The sequence below is a fragment of the Metarhizium album genome (assembly GCF_000804445.1).
Source record: "Metarhizium album ARSEF 1941 chromosome Unknown scaffold_17, whole genome shotgun sequence".
NCBI classification, from domain to species: domain Eukaryota; kingdom Fungi; phylum Ascomycota; class Sordariomycetes; order Hypocreales; family Clavicipitaceae; genus Metarhizium; species Metarhizium album.
The window spans coordinates 103,209-116,507 of NW_024467591.1; the positions used below are offsets into that span (position 1 = coordinate 103,209).

The 13,299-nt window shown below is 57.2% G+C and overlaps 4 protein-coding genes across 4 annotated transcripts; 2 read left to right on the plus strand and 2 right to left on the minus strand.

Annotated features, from left to right (window-relative positions):
* Positions 1-2,492: 2,492 nt before the first annotated feature.
* MAM_05954 (Rab-GAP/TBC domain protein) lies at positions 2,493-5,291 on the plus strand (the record flags this gene model as incomplete). Its single annotated transcript, XM_040824752.1, has 1 exon — positions 2,493-5,291. The coding sequence occupies one exon, from the start codon at positions 2,493-2,495 to the stop codon at positions 5,289-5,291; it is 2,799 nt and encodes a 932-aa protein (XP_040677172.1).
* Positions 5,292-6,508: 1,217 nt separating this feature from the next.
* MAM_05955 (Ubiquitin-conjugating enzyme/RWD-like protein) lies at positions 6,509-7,089 on the minus strand (the record flags this gene model as incomplete). Its single annotated transcript, XM_040824753.1, has 2 exons — positions 6,509-6,973; positions 7,066-7,089. 2 exons carry the CDS (start codon positions 7,087-7,089, stop codon positions 6,509-6,511), a joined length of 489 nt encoding a protein of 162 aa, XP_040677173.1.
* Positions 7,090-7,588: 499 nt separating this feature from the next.
* MAM_05956 (nucleolar protein NOP52 variant) lies at positions 7,589-8,597 on the plus strand (the record flags this gene model as incomplete). Its single annotated transcript, XM_040824754.1, has 2 exons — positions 7,589-7,796; positions 7,885-8,597. 2 exons carry the CDS (start codon positions 7,589-7,591, stop codon positions 8,595-8,597), a joined length of 921 nt encoding a protein of 306 aa, XP_040677174.1.
* A 298-nt stretch (positions 8,598-8,895) lies between these two features.
* On the minus strand, positions 8,896-12,261 carry MAM_05957 (uncharacterized protein; the record flags this gene model as incomplete). The annotated part of the gene is made up of 1 exon (XM_040824755.1): positions 8,896-12,261. One exon carries the CDS (start codon positions 12,259-12,261, stop codon positions 8,896-8,898), a length of 3,366 nt encoding a protein of 1,121 aa, XP_040677175.1.
* Between the last annotated feature and the right edge of the window lie 1,038 nt (positions 12,262-13,299).

A 13,299-nucleotide genomic window follows, 5' to 3' on the forward strand; every position in this document is an offset into this window, starting at 1 on the left:
ACAAGGCAAGATGCCAGACAGTTGCAGGCCGTCCATGGCATTGGGGTTGGGTTGGATGGGCAACTTGAATGTTTCAATGTTGCTGGCAGGGAGAATCACGCCAGACCCAACAAAGTTGCTTGCTTCTCTGCTGCTGGGGCTGCTTCCTTAAGTAGCTCAGCTCCGTTCGGCTGGCCGCCCTTCAACCTGCCAGTGCCAGCAAGCTACGGGCTGGTACTTTTGGTTTTCGCCTGCGCTACTGGCCAGTGCTGCCTGGTCATCATGGCCTTGGGTATTCGAAAGTACCGCTAGGCGACGCCGATGTACCCAGGTAGCAAGGTACGCAAATTGCCCACGGCACGGGGCAGCCGTCACGAGTCACGACTTGTTGGAGATGAGCCGTGAGACGTGTGCATTGACGGGTCTTGGTGCTCTCATTGTTCGGCGGCTCAGGTCGCGACTGGGCCATGCGGCGGAATACGGCGTGCCGGGAAAACAACCTTAGGTGAGGGCTCGATGCCTCGCGCGCGGCGTGATCGGGTCGCGGCAGCGCGAGTCTAGCGCGACGGGGCTTGTTTTTTTGGATTATGGCAAGTATCAGTCGGCGATGCTTCGGGTGCCGGGTCCAGGTCAGCGAGTAATTTGAACCAGACGTGACTTCGGGCTGGATGGAAATCACTCGAGGGCGGACGGACAGGACGGGCTCGTCTCGTCTCACCCCAATGGTGGCCTCGTCCAAATTCTCCTCACTTTAGCACCGCCCTTACAGCAGGTTTTCGTGTCTCTCACGCTCGGTGTCGACGGCATCAACATTGATGCCGGCTTTGCTCCGTAATGTGATGTGTGTGTTTTGATGAGCCAGACCATGATTGCTTTTTGCTCGTCTACGGAGTACGGAGTGCGCCTGTCATGGCCCATGGCCCTTGTCCCTGTCCAGCAATCTCGTCCATCCACCCGATCCATCCGTATCGAGTGCTCCGTACTTCGTATTGTTACAGCACATTGGGAATTCCTACTACGTACTAATAAGTACGGAGTAGCTGGTATCCATAGTGGTGTCCACAGCCGTTCACTCTCGCTCTGTCCTTGGAGTTGTAACTTGTCTTGCTGTGTGCTGGGTCTGACATTTTGTTCCATCCCATATCTGCCAGTTTGGGCAAAAGGTCAGCGCTGACGGATCATTTGACCAACTCGTGCGCTTGTGCAGCACCAACGATTTATCGAGGAATCGAGCCCGACTCGGCATGCAAGCGTGGTTGTCCTGGATTCGTCCTGCATTCCCTCCACCCGTGCCGTTCGTCGTCCACGCTCGAGCATCGACTCTTTGCTGGAATAGCGTCGCCGATAGCACGCTAGCCGTGCTTGCGTGTTCTGTTTTCTTTTCTGGTGGCGCTTGCTCGTTGCCATTGTCTTGAATTGACCGCGCCGCCTGTGACAACACCTCGAGTCGAGCGACGTCGACGCCGACGGAGGGAAAAAAAAAAAAAGGGCACCAAACCCAGGTGCCGTCTCGGCCTGCCGCAGCCGCAACACGCCACGACGACGAGACATCTCCAACACGTTGACTTTTCGCACAATATCCAGCCCTCTCGTGGCCAGTCTCACAAACAAGCCATCGTCGTCTTCCGTTCTTCAACTACCGACCCTCGGCTTTGGTCCTGGCTCTGGGTCTGCGAGATTGTGGAGCTGTAAACCTCGCCAGCCGCCGCTGCAAACTTTCAACCGTCGACGGGCCGACTTCGTTCTGTCCAACCAAATTTACTCTGCTCAACCTTCTCAGCCAACAACGTCGATTCGGGCCAAAGCGTAAACCTTTTTGGACTCCAACATCCAGGCACAGCATTCCTCGCTTTTCTCCCGCATCACTCCTTTCCGCAGCCGGTCTATGCTCCCAATCCTCACCTCGATCCGTGCTGTACATGCTTCGTTGCCTCGATACCTCCCCTCTCTCCTTCCCTTCGACAGCTAGCCATCGTGGCTTTTGCCAAGGCACAGCGCAAAAAGCAAATCCTGGTTTGCGCTCTTTCCTAACCTTGCAGCTTGTTCAACATACCAAGGCTCGACTGACGACTATTGCCGAACCCTCACCCGAACCCTCCTTTGACCGACCCCAAGTCTTTCCTTTTTCTGCGTTTGCTCTCCCGCTTGACGCTCACACACTTTGTTCGAAATTCGATGAGAATATCGGCTTCATATATTGCGGCAGATAACCTTGCAACCAGTCTCATCAGCTCCTTTCTAGCAACGAGCCAGACCATTTTCCCGGATATGTCGAATTGCGTCTTTCTTCTTCCAATCATCGTTGACTGTTGAAGCAGTGGCTCCATTGTTCTTGGTACACGAACCACCTCGCGTCCATGCAATACAGACCGATTACTCCCACTTCTCGAATCGAAACCCCCCCGTCTTCGGAAGCAGGTGCGGCAACACCTCATATAGATGCATTTCCGATACGCAAGACACGAGACCTCACAAGAGCATCTCCCGCCGTCCCGGCGCTCTGGACTGGCACAATGGACTCTGTGGCGCATCCTCGGTCTGATGAAGATCTTCTACTTCCTGACCAGCGCACGAGTCTCAATCGGAAGTATTGCTTGTATGCATCGCGAATCAAGCCGCTCACCGTCGATACATCTGCTGCAGATGAAGTGCCACGGCTACCTGACATACCTCCATTACCCGTCTCGCCACGATGGGACTCGCTTTCTCATGGACTGCACCTGCTGAATTGTAGTCCAAGCTCTGGTTCGAGAGCGTCACCGACTGTGCAACCTGAAGCTATACCACCCCAGCCGTTTCCCCCTCTAGCCGAAACTGCTGTGTCTCCATCTCGTCGAAGCCCTCGCAGTCTCAGGATAGGCACCCCAGAACCTCGAAACGAATCGCCATCTCGTTCCATTAGAGCCAAAACGTCCTTGGCAAATATGCGCTCATCAGAGGGCACCCCCTTGGTCGAGAACTTTTCCAGACCACGAAAGCAGAGCATACGCCAAGCTGGACCACCCGAAGGCCTTCACAGTTCAGATCTTGTCAGGCCACGTCTAGCTAATATGTCAAATCCCACAGACCGCCTCCTGGAACTCGCCAACTCCTTGCCACATACGCCCCCATTGCAACGGCCTAGACGTCCCTCAGCCTCCTCTGTCAAGTCGGCCTCCGCCCACGCCTCCCCATTACACTATGCAAACAGCGAGTTCGTTGAGCCACGGCATCACCGTGTCAGAAATGCCACAGGTCCGCCGGCTCTTACGTACGCTCGGACTGCTGCTGTTGCTAGCCGCCCCGAGTATCCCGTTTCAACACCTCTGACAAGCCCAGTTGCGGGTGGGGCCGCTCCCTGGCTGAGCGGGGATGAATTTCGGTCCAGTTTCAGATCCCAGCTCACGGCCTCGACAACCCCTGGTACCGCTGTTACAGAGCGCAGCAGTGTTCTTACAAAAGACAGCTCTGTCACCTCACTCGAAAACCCCGACGAGCCCAGCTTGGAAGATGTTATGGGCATGTACGAAAAGGGCTTTGCGGATGACGAAGATGAAAACGAAAGTGACTTTGATGATCCCGAGAGCGAAGGCAACTTCGACTTGAGACCTATGACTGCTGTATCGGAACCAGATGGTCGATCCGCTCCTCCTGCTGTTCCGAGCATTCCCTTCAGCGCCTCTGCTGCTGAGAACAGTCTCGAACCACCATTACCGACCGCGCGTTCCACGCTGGACGCCGAGATTCGTCAATCGAAAATGATCTTTACCAGCCCAGCTTTCACAGCATCTGTGGCAGCCATCGCTGGAAAGGCCGACGAGTACATGCCAGAAAAACGGGATTCGGCCAAGTCACTTGACTCGGAGCCGTCAATCATATCAGATCCTGCTACCGCCAAGGAAATTCAAACAGCTGATACCACTGCTACCCCGTCTCCGGTTCCGGTTCCTGTTCCTACACTCTCCAGGGTCACCTTGATGCCCGCTGAGCCTGAGGACCCCGGCTCACGCGACCGATATGGCTTTAAGAAGGCCAACCAATCCATTACTAGAGAACAGTATGATGCCTGGAATGCGGAATACTCGGTCTATATTGCTCGGAGACGACGGAAGTGGGTAGCTTACCTCAAAGACTGTGCCCTGATGACTGACCGTCCGATTCGATTCCCTTCCCCCAATGCCAAGACCAAGAGGTTTGTGCGGAAAGGGATACCGCCCGACTGGCGTGGAGCAGCGTGGTTTTACTATGCCGGCGGGCCGGCAATATTGGCTAAACACGCCGGTTTATACGAAAGGCTCCTGCATAAGTCGGCCAAACAGGTGGATGTCGAGGCAATCGAGCGGGACCTGCACAGGACGTTCCCGGACAACATTCAGTTCAGGCCGTCAGCAAACTTGAGTTCCGTGCCCAACAGCGAGCGAACCAGCCAATCGACCATGACGGGCTCCTCTGGGGATGAGAGAACCCCGGGACCGCTGCCTGCCGCCTCGAATGAGCCACCAATCATCACGTCCCTTCGCCGTGTTTTGCACGCCTTTTCCATTTACAATCCACGCATCGGCTACTGCCAGAGCCTCAATTTCCTCGCCGGACTCTTGCTGCTGTTCGTAGAGACGGAAGAACAATGTTTTTGGCTGCTGAATGTAATCACAATCATCTACTTGCCGGGCACCCATGACATGAGCCTGGAAGGATCAAAAGTGGACTTGGGTGTGCTCATGACGGAGCTGCGCGACACGATGCCCTCTGTATGGGACAAGATTGGTGGCGAACTGGAGAATCTTTCGACAGGCCGGCCCAGTACGAGTAAATCCGTACTCAAAACGAGGCCGATTCTGCGACGGCGGGAACAGCCAAGGTTGTCCACAGATCGCCTACCTCCGATTACATTGTGCATGACGGCTTGGTTCATGAGCTGCTATATTGGCACGCTGCCGATTGAAACGACGCTGAGAGTCTGGGATGTCTTCTTCTACGAGGGTTCCAAGACGCTCTTCCGCATTGCACTGGCGATTTTCAAGAGCGGCGAGGGTGAGATCAAGGCGGTCAAGGATCCAATGGAAATGTTTGGAGTTGTCCAGACAATCCCGCGGCGAATGCTCGACGCCAATGCTCTCATTGAAGCTTGCTTCAAGCGACGAAACGGATTTGGACATCTCAGTCAGGGAGCCATTGACGAACGCCGACAGGAGAGGCGTCAAAAAACCAAGCAAGAGCGCGAAATGGCGGATGTCTGCGGTAACTTGACTGAAGTAGAGTCGGGCACCATATCACGCAGGGGCACTCTCTTTGGGAGGAAAAAGAGCGCCACTCTGAGAGCTGCAGAGGTTTGACTGTGTTTTGAAACACGGATCCGACAGTCTACTGCGCCATAAGGAGGCATTATAATTTTTTTTCTGTTTCTTGGCATGTTTTCTTTCTGTTCCAAACCGTGGCGAGACACGTGGATGGCAATCGCAAATTTTCAACTGATACCCTCTTTCTTTATTTTTATTTATTTTTATTTTTATCTTTTGCTCTTTTCCCTTTCTTTCTCTCTTCTCGGTTCTTCCAACGGCCCATCGACGTTACGCACCCCTCTTTTCTTTTCAATTTTTTTTGGACCTTTATCCGGAATAATTGATGATTCCTCCATGAAGCGTTGCGATTTCTACTCCGGATGACATGCATACCTGTTGATTTTATTTTTCCCTCTGTCCTTTTCTTGATCCACCACAACTCACTTTACCAGGAGCTGTCGTGAGTAAATAAAGGGAAGGATGCCACGATGGCCAAGTGGGCGGTGTTTGATACCTCATGACCTTTTACGCCTGCGTCAAAGTGTGAGGCTGGAGTTGGCATGTCGGTATGGGAATGGCGAGTGACCATGGGCATGATGGGGCGACGTTGAAATGCACACCTTGCGGCCTGCTTTGGAGGCGTGCGCATGCAAAGTGTTTTTGGTGATGTGCGTGCATAGATGGGTACTGGGATCATGTATCGTCTGGTCTTTTTTCTGTTTTCTTTTTCTTTTATTTTGTCAATTCTGGATAGACAAAGGCATCTGGCAAGGTAGCCAAGGGGTCGCCAAGGCAGCATATTTTACATAGGTAGAAGGGGGCCAGTTGACAGGGCTGTCAATGAGCAAAGTAATGGTTGAGGCGTGGACGGGCCGGTGTCTGTCTGGTGTTTGAATGCCCTCGAAAGAAGCGGCTTTGTGGTTTGGCGTGCCCCGTGTGCCCCGTGCCCAGCGCCCGCGCCCGTAGCTTCAAATGTTGGCCCGCGAAGCAAAGGCAAGCAAGCAAGGGGGGGCAGGCAGGCAGGCTGTGCAAGAAACATGCTCACGGGACGGGCCGTCTTGGATGCAGACGCACGCAAGGGCGGCTCAGTGCGGCAAACAGACAAACCAAAAAAAAATTGATGCAGGTGTCTGGCTTAAAGTACACTTGTGTCCCGATTCTCTGCCCCCTCTCGCGGCGCTCGTTTCTCACGGCGAACGTTTAGTCCGTCTGCTCTGCTCTGTTCTGCTCTGCTCGTTGACGGGCGCGGCGCGCCCCTCCCCACGGCCACGTCACTTGGAGGAGAGCGGGGGGAAGACAGGCTCGGCGCGGGCGTGCTTCTCGACGTGGATCCGGACATTGTGCTCCCAGGCGGCGCGGTCGTTGCGGTACTCGTCGGCGATCCTCTCCTCGAGGGGGTCGTCGGGCTGGGGCTCGACGAGGAGGTTGCGCAGGGCGTCGAGGACGGCGGCGATCTTGGTCGAGGGCTTCCAGTTCTCGGGCTTGAGGATGCCCAGGCAGACGTTGCCGAGGGAGTCGTTGGTGACGTTGGGGTGGTAGACGCGCGTGGTGAAGCGCACGGCGGGCGGCTTGAAGGGGTACTCGGCGGGGAGGGTCAGCAGGATGCCGTATTTGCCGGGGTGGAAGGGCGACGCGGGCGGCGGCGCGAGCGTGACCTGCCACGTGTGGATGGACTCGTTGGGCGGGAGGGAGACGGTGAAGCCCTCGGGGGGTGATTTCGAGATTTCGGCGTATTCCTGTTTGGTTGGGGGGAGGTCTTTAGTAACCGGCCCGGGTTGGGTTCTTGGTATAAGCGGAGGGGGAGGGGGGAAGGGGAAAGGGGACGTACTTTGCTGATGCGCTTGGTGGACATGGCTGGCTCGGGACGGACGACGTTTGGCGGTTCCAGGGGGGGCGGATGGAGGGGGATTTTGAAGCCGTCGAGGTCGAGCCACGGCCAGATGGATGGACGGAGGTGAGGATGGGGAGAGAGGACGAGGGATGGATGGCGGGGCCGGCAGCTGGCGGCTGGCGGCTGGCGGCTGGCAGTCAGTCTTGCCGCGGGGCAGCTTCGCGGGAACGGGCAGGCATCGTCGCACGTGGGGCCTCGGGTGCGGACATCAAGGCGGAGGGAGATGGAGGCTGGGCTGAGCTGAGCCGCTCGTTCCCGGCTCGTCGACTGCGGCTGCTGGAGGCATCCCTGCGCGGCCTGCGCGGCTCAGGGGCATTTCCCACCGGGTACGGAGTACGGACGGGCGTGTGTCGGTACTATCCAAGGGTGTGGTGTGTGCGTGGTGTTGATCATCCTCCACCTCGGCTGGATGTGACGGTCTCGTCTGCCGGCCTTTTCCAGCTCCGATAAGATAAGCCAGATGGATGCAAGTGCGTGCGCGTGCGGGGCCACCAACCCTCGATTTTTCTCGTCAACCTCACTCAACCTGCGAGCGAGCGACGGCGTCACCTCACCACGGGCCATTTGGAAACGCAAAATCGCCGCCGCCGCCGACGACGACGCAGCACCGAGAACCATGGCCGGCGCCGAAGCCCAGATGCCGTTCATCAGGAACCTCGCTTCGAGCGGTACGTCTCCCTCCTCCCTCCTCTTCTCCCCACGCCCCCGCGAGCCCGGGCAGGCCGGCTGCCCGACTGACGCCCGACCCGACGACAGACCGCAAGCTGCGGACGCAATCGCTCGCCGCGCTGCAGACGTACCTGTCGACGCGGACGGGCCTGGCGGCCACCGAGGCGCGCAAGCTCTGGACGGGCCTCTACTACGCGCTGTGGATGACGGACGGGCCGCGGCCGCAGCAGGCGCTCGCGTCGGACCTGGCCCGCCTGCCGCTGGACGCGCCGGGCGCGTGCGCCGTGCCCCTCGCCACGGGCTTCTGGGACGTCATGTCGCGGCAGTGGGCGTCCATCGACGCCCTCCGCATGGACAAGTTCCTGCTGCTGGTGCGGCGCGCGTTCGCCGCGCAGGTGCGCTTCGCCAGGCGCGAGGGCTGGTTCGGCCCGCGCGTCGAGCAGATGCTGGAGCTGTGGAGGCGCCGGGCCTTTGATGCCGACGACGAGGACGGCGCCCCGCTGGGCCTGAGGCTGCACGTCCTGGACCTGTGGGTCGACGAGCTGGACAGGGAGAGGGCCCTGGGCCGGGACGAGGACGAGGACGACGACGACGACGCCGCGGCCGCGAGGGACAGGTGGGTGCGCGAGGTCGGCGACATGGTGGACGCCCTGAGGGCCAGCCCCGTCAAGAGCGTGCGGAACAGGGCCTCGGAGAGCTATGCCGACGAGAGGCTGCCTTGGGGGGCGAGGCGGAGTGACGACGAGGGGCACGGAGAAGTAGGCCTCGAGGATGAGGCCTGGGATGGTATCGAGGACTGATGATACTCGGCGGTGGCATTGGACTGTTTTGTTTGCTGGTTTTTTTTCCCCCTCAACACTGGGCAAAGGGCAAAAGCTGGGTGTTCTTTGGCGTTTGCATCAAGGCAAAAAGAAGCTGCTTCCTTTTCCTCCATCATGGACAAGATATGCATGGATATATATAATACAACTTTTTGTTCCTCAACGCCCCCCCTGCGACCGGAATACCGCGGTGGCGACGAATTCCCAACGCCAACTAGCAAAGCAACTCATTTCATGCCCTCGCTCAAGATTAAAATAAAAACACGACGAATATCCTTCACCACACCCGTTCGTCTCCGCCCATGCCGTCTCCGGCCCAGCCATCGCCCGTCTCATATCCCATGTCGTCAAGTCTCTCCTTTTCCAGCCTTGACCGTCTCCATGCTTCCCATTTCGCCGTCTGGTCCGGCGCCGCCTTTGTCGGCGGCTTGACGAGGCCCTTTTTTCGGAGTCTACGTCGGTGTCGCCGTCTCTCGGCTGCGCTCAGCTGATCGACTGCTATGTCTTCCAACGACCGTCCACGTACAGCGTCGTTCACGTCTGCCGCCCAGTCCTCAAGCTCTTCCAGCACCCACGTCGCCAGTTTGCGGCCGTTTCCTCCCGTCGTCCACTGGTCTAGCTTCACGGGAAGTGCATTGCCAAACGTTGGGTCGTCGTAGGAATACACGCACGGTGTAGTTGTACACGCTGTTGGTCGACAGTATTTGCCACAAACAGCCCACTCGGCCATGCACCAGAGTAAAACAATGGCAGCACCGATGTAACACCAACGAAGAAGGCGAGGACTGATATACAACAGTTTGGGCGCCGGGGAAGGAAAATAGGCAAGGCTCGTGGGATCGGGCTTTGCCGTGCATTTTGGACACGGCTCATCGGTCAAAGGCCTGTGGTCCTTTGCATGCTGGTGTTTCTGGAGCCGGGGCGGTTTAGGCTCATCATCCTCGTCTGCCTCTGACTGCTTGTCGGCGTTGGCAACCTGGCCTTCCAGTCTCTCGATGCCACGCTTGGCAGTATGTATGTTGGACAATCCCGTGCGGAGCGTCTTGCTCATTTTGTCAAACAGAGCCATCTCGCCCGCCGACATGTCCTTGTCCTCTGAATCGCCCTTCTTCATCTTCTGCATCTCCTCCTCAACAGCTCGTAACTCGTCATCCATCTTGTCCTCCGGTTTGACGGGTAATTCCTCCAGCAGCTGCTTTAGCTTTGGCGATGCCTGCTTTCGACCGCTCAGTATGTCTTCCAGGTCATCTATGGTCGAGTCTTCAATGTTGTGCTTGCGCTGCAGTTCGCGCAAATCCTCCTGGACCGACGGCGGTTTGGCCGAATTCTTTACTATTGGTCGGCTGCGAGGCAGTGATCGTGACCGAGCCTTCTTGCTTGCCGCATGTGCTTTTGCCGATATATCTGCACTCCCCCCTCTGGCACCAGGCTCAGAGGCCGTGTCTTCGTCTTTGCTCCGCCACGCCAGACTCGTTCTCTTATCACGAAATAACGTGGCGGCATCTGGTTTTGACGCTACGCCTCTTGAACCCGTCAGCTTCTCCCCCAATGACTTGATGTCCTCCCTTCCCTCCTCCTTGACTTTCTCTACTCTGGCCGTTGCGGGCGTTTCGACATAGGCACCGGTGACCCGCGGGGTCTCCATATGCGGAAACTCATGCTTTTGTGGTTTAGGGGTAGCCTCCGCCGCGTCGTCTTCCGCGTCGTCTTCCGCCTCGTCATTGTCCGACTCGGGCGATGCTGCTCGTACAGATCCTGGCTCAGAATAATCGTCACGCGGCGCAAACAGCTTCGCCTCGGCCTCTATCCGAGCAGTGGGATCCGACTCTGAATGCATACTTGATCGTTTGCTCTTAGCTGATTCGGTTGATGAGCTGCGTTTTAGGCCAGCAAATCCGACTGTTGGTCGTTGGGATGGGGATTCAGCATCTTTGGTGTGAGAGATGAGGGCTGGTTTCCGTCCACTGTTCGTGAAACGTCCCGCCAATATTGGCCTTGTCCCGACATTCTCACTTTCGTTTGCCTTCTGTCGCTCTGCGAGAGGAGCACGTCTATTCACTGGCTCTGCTGCTGGGCTCGAGCTGGCGGCCCGTGCCAGCCTTCGAAGCAAGTCTCGTTCATCAACCTCCGGCTTCACTGATGCTACGCTGTTGCCATTGCCATGAACAGTCCCCGTCTCATCAGGGTTGATGTTCTCCTGCTTAGGGCGACGACCCTTGAACACTGTGACTGGGGTGTCTGGAATACGTTCTCCTCCATCCTCGTGCATTGATCTGGGGCGAGTGGGCGGTCGCATCGCGACGAAATTATCGTGGCCAACTCGTGATTTGCCCTTTTCCGGCGAAAACGGCCTCGCCATAGCGTTCTTTTCCTTGATTTCCTCTAGACGGGCCGCGGCAAGTGCACGTCTTGACAAGCCGTCTGCTTCTCGCTGTCGTATCTCATCTAGCCTGGTGTTCTTGGGCCGTAGTTGATTTCGATCAGGAATAGGTATTTGCTTTTCGGCCGCAGCTTCTCTCGCCCGGATCTCGTCCAACTTGGTATACTTTCGAGGATGATGTGGTGTCAACGTTGATTGTCCTGCCGAGATGGGCCCTTCGATATTGAGTTCTCGTGCTCGAATCTCATCAAGCTTGGTATTTCTTGTCTGGGGACTTGTAAGCTGTGTAGGCGGCCTGATATCGATTCTTTCCAATAGCGACGGACGATTTGCAAACGGCCTGTTGCTGTTATTCCCTATCTTTATTCGTGGGCTATCAGACACCTGTAAATCTCCAGCCGTAAAATCGTGGTCCACCTGCCATGTAAAATCTTTTGACGGAGACGCGATTGTGACTGCACCATTGCGACCTGGTGATTCAACGGATCGAAAGGGCACGTCTTCGATTCCAGGTACCAGTTCAGGAAGGCGCGCCTCATCAGTGGTATTTCTCAGGGATTCTGGAGACTTCTCAGTCCAGTCGGTGCCGGGTCGCGACTTCGTTCTCCATTCATTTATGCGGTCCTGTAAGCTGGGGCCGTTGCCTCTCTGAGATGTGGCGGCACCAGGCTCTGTAGCTCTCGGTTTCGAGATGGGCGACTGCGAACCCGATAGTTTTGCGCCAGTAAATTGCTGTGCCCCTGCTTTCCTATCGAGAGGATCTTCGGCCACGGATTTTCGTGCCCGAGTCTCGTCCTGGGACGGCCCAGGCCGCGCACGCCAAACCCGCGGCGCCGGACTCGGTGAACCTCCTTGTTGTCGCTCTCGGTCGGCTTCCTCCTCCTCCTCCCGGGCTAGCTTGAAAGCCTCTGCCAAGGAAATCGGTCGCCGGTGCTGGAGGCCTGAGATGTTGGGTCGAGGTATTCGGCTGCCGCCCGAGGAGAGTATGCTGGCGGTGCTGGCGTTCGGATCGAAGGATTGTTGAGCTTTTCCAGCTCCGGACGTGGTGCTCTGTGGATCAGATCTCGCTCGTCGCGTTGGCCCAGCGTGTCCTGCTGTCCCGAGAACGCCGGGCCTGGCACCAGTACCGACGGAAGCAGAAGAGGATTCAACACGATTGCCCGTGTTTCGCGGGACATTGTTGGAGAACAGCGGTTTCCTAGTCTCATGGTTTACATGCAGTTGATTCGGCCGCAATGCCGCCGCCCCGGCGTCACGGTCCATGGGTACGTCTGGCGCGTGATTCCGCCTTTTGCCCGCGGCGTTGGATGTGATGTACTCGGTAACGCGCGCGCCTCAAGCAGCGGCAGCAAGCGACTGCATATTTGTCGTGGACGCCGGTTGCAAGCTGCTAGGTGCTGAGACGGTCGGTAGCCGCGATTGCCGGCATAGCATTGGGCGCAGTGGCTCGTGGCAATGGTTCGGTATGGAACTGCGGCGTGGGACGCGACGGGGTGTCTCGTGGTGTAGCTTGGTACATGCAACAACAATGACTTTGGTCAATGACTGGCGATATCAGTGGGTGTCGCGGGCGCGTTTGCATCAAGGCGCCACAATGGTGAGGTCTGGTTGAACGGCCTGAGCAGTCAAACAGGCTGGGTTATTGTCAAGTGGCGGACGAGGTCAGTGTTGGCGACGTTTCAAATGTCAACGATGATGGCCTGCGGTCTGCAGGCCGCAGGTGCCGTTCCGGCGGCGCGTGTTGCTGGCCATTGGCGCCGACGGGTCGCGGCACTGTGCAGACAGACGCAAGCGCCGACAGACAAGGGTCGGGTGCTCCTTCCCCCGCCCTCGAGCTTGAGCTTGGGCCAATCGCCGGGACTTAACTGCCTCTTTCTGATGATCATCTTTGATTGGCTCAAGACCCGAGTGCTCGGCTGCCCAGTTCAAATGTAAGCCTTTCCCCTCTTCAAACTTCAAACCCAGCCCAGCGCCAACTCACGGCATCCTCACACGTTGATCACCGCTGCAGTGGTGGCGCCGCCGCGGCTGTGCCCATGGGACACCACCGCCCGCCGACTCGCACCTGCTTGACAAAGGCGTCGTGCTCGCCAGGATTGTTCGAGGCGATTGTTCCCTGTATATCGTGCCCCAAATGCTTCTTGGGAAACGCGCCCAGAACGAGCAGTCCTATCAACGTTGATTATAACGAGATACCCCTCACCGCGTCAAGGATATACCAAGACGGCTTTTGTGTCGGCATGATCTACTCGAAGCCATGGATGACAATTGATATATAAAAACCCATTGCATTGCCGTCCC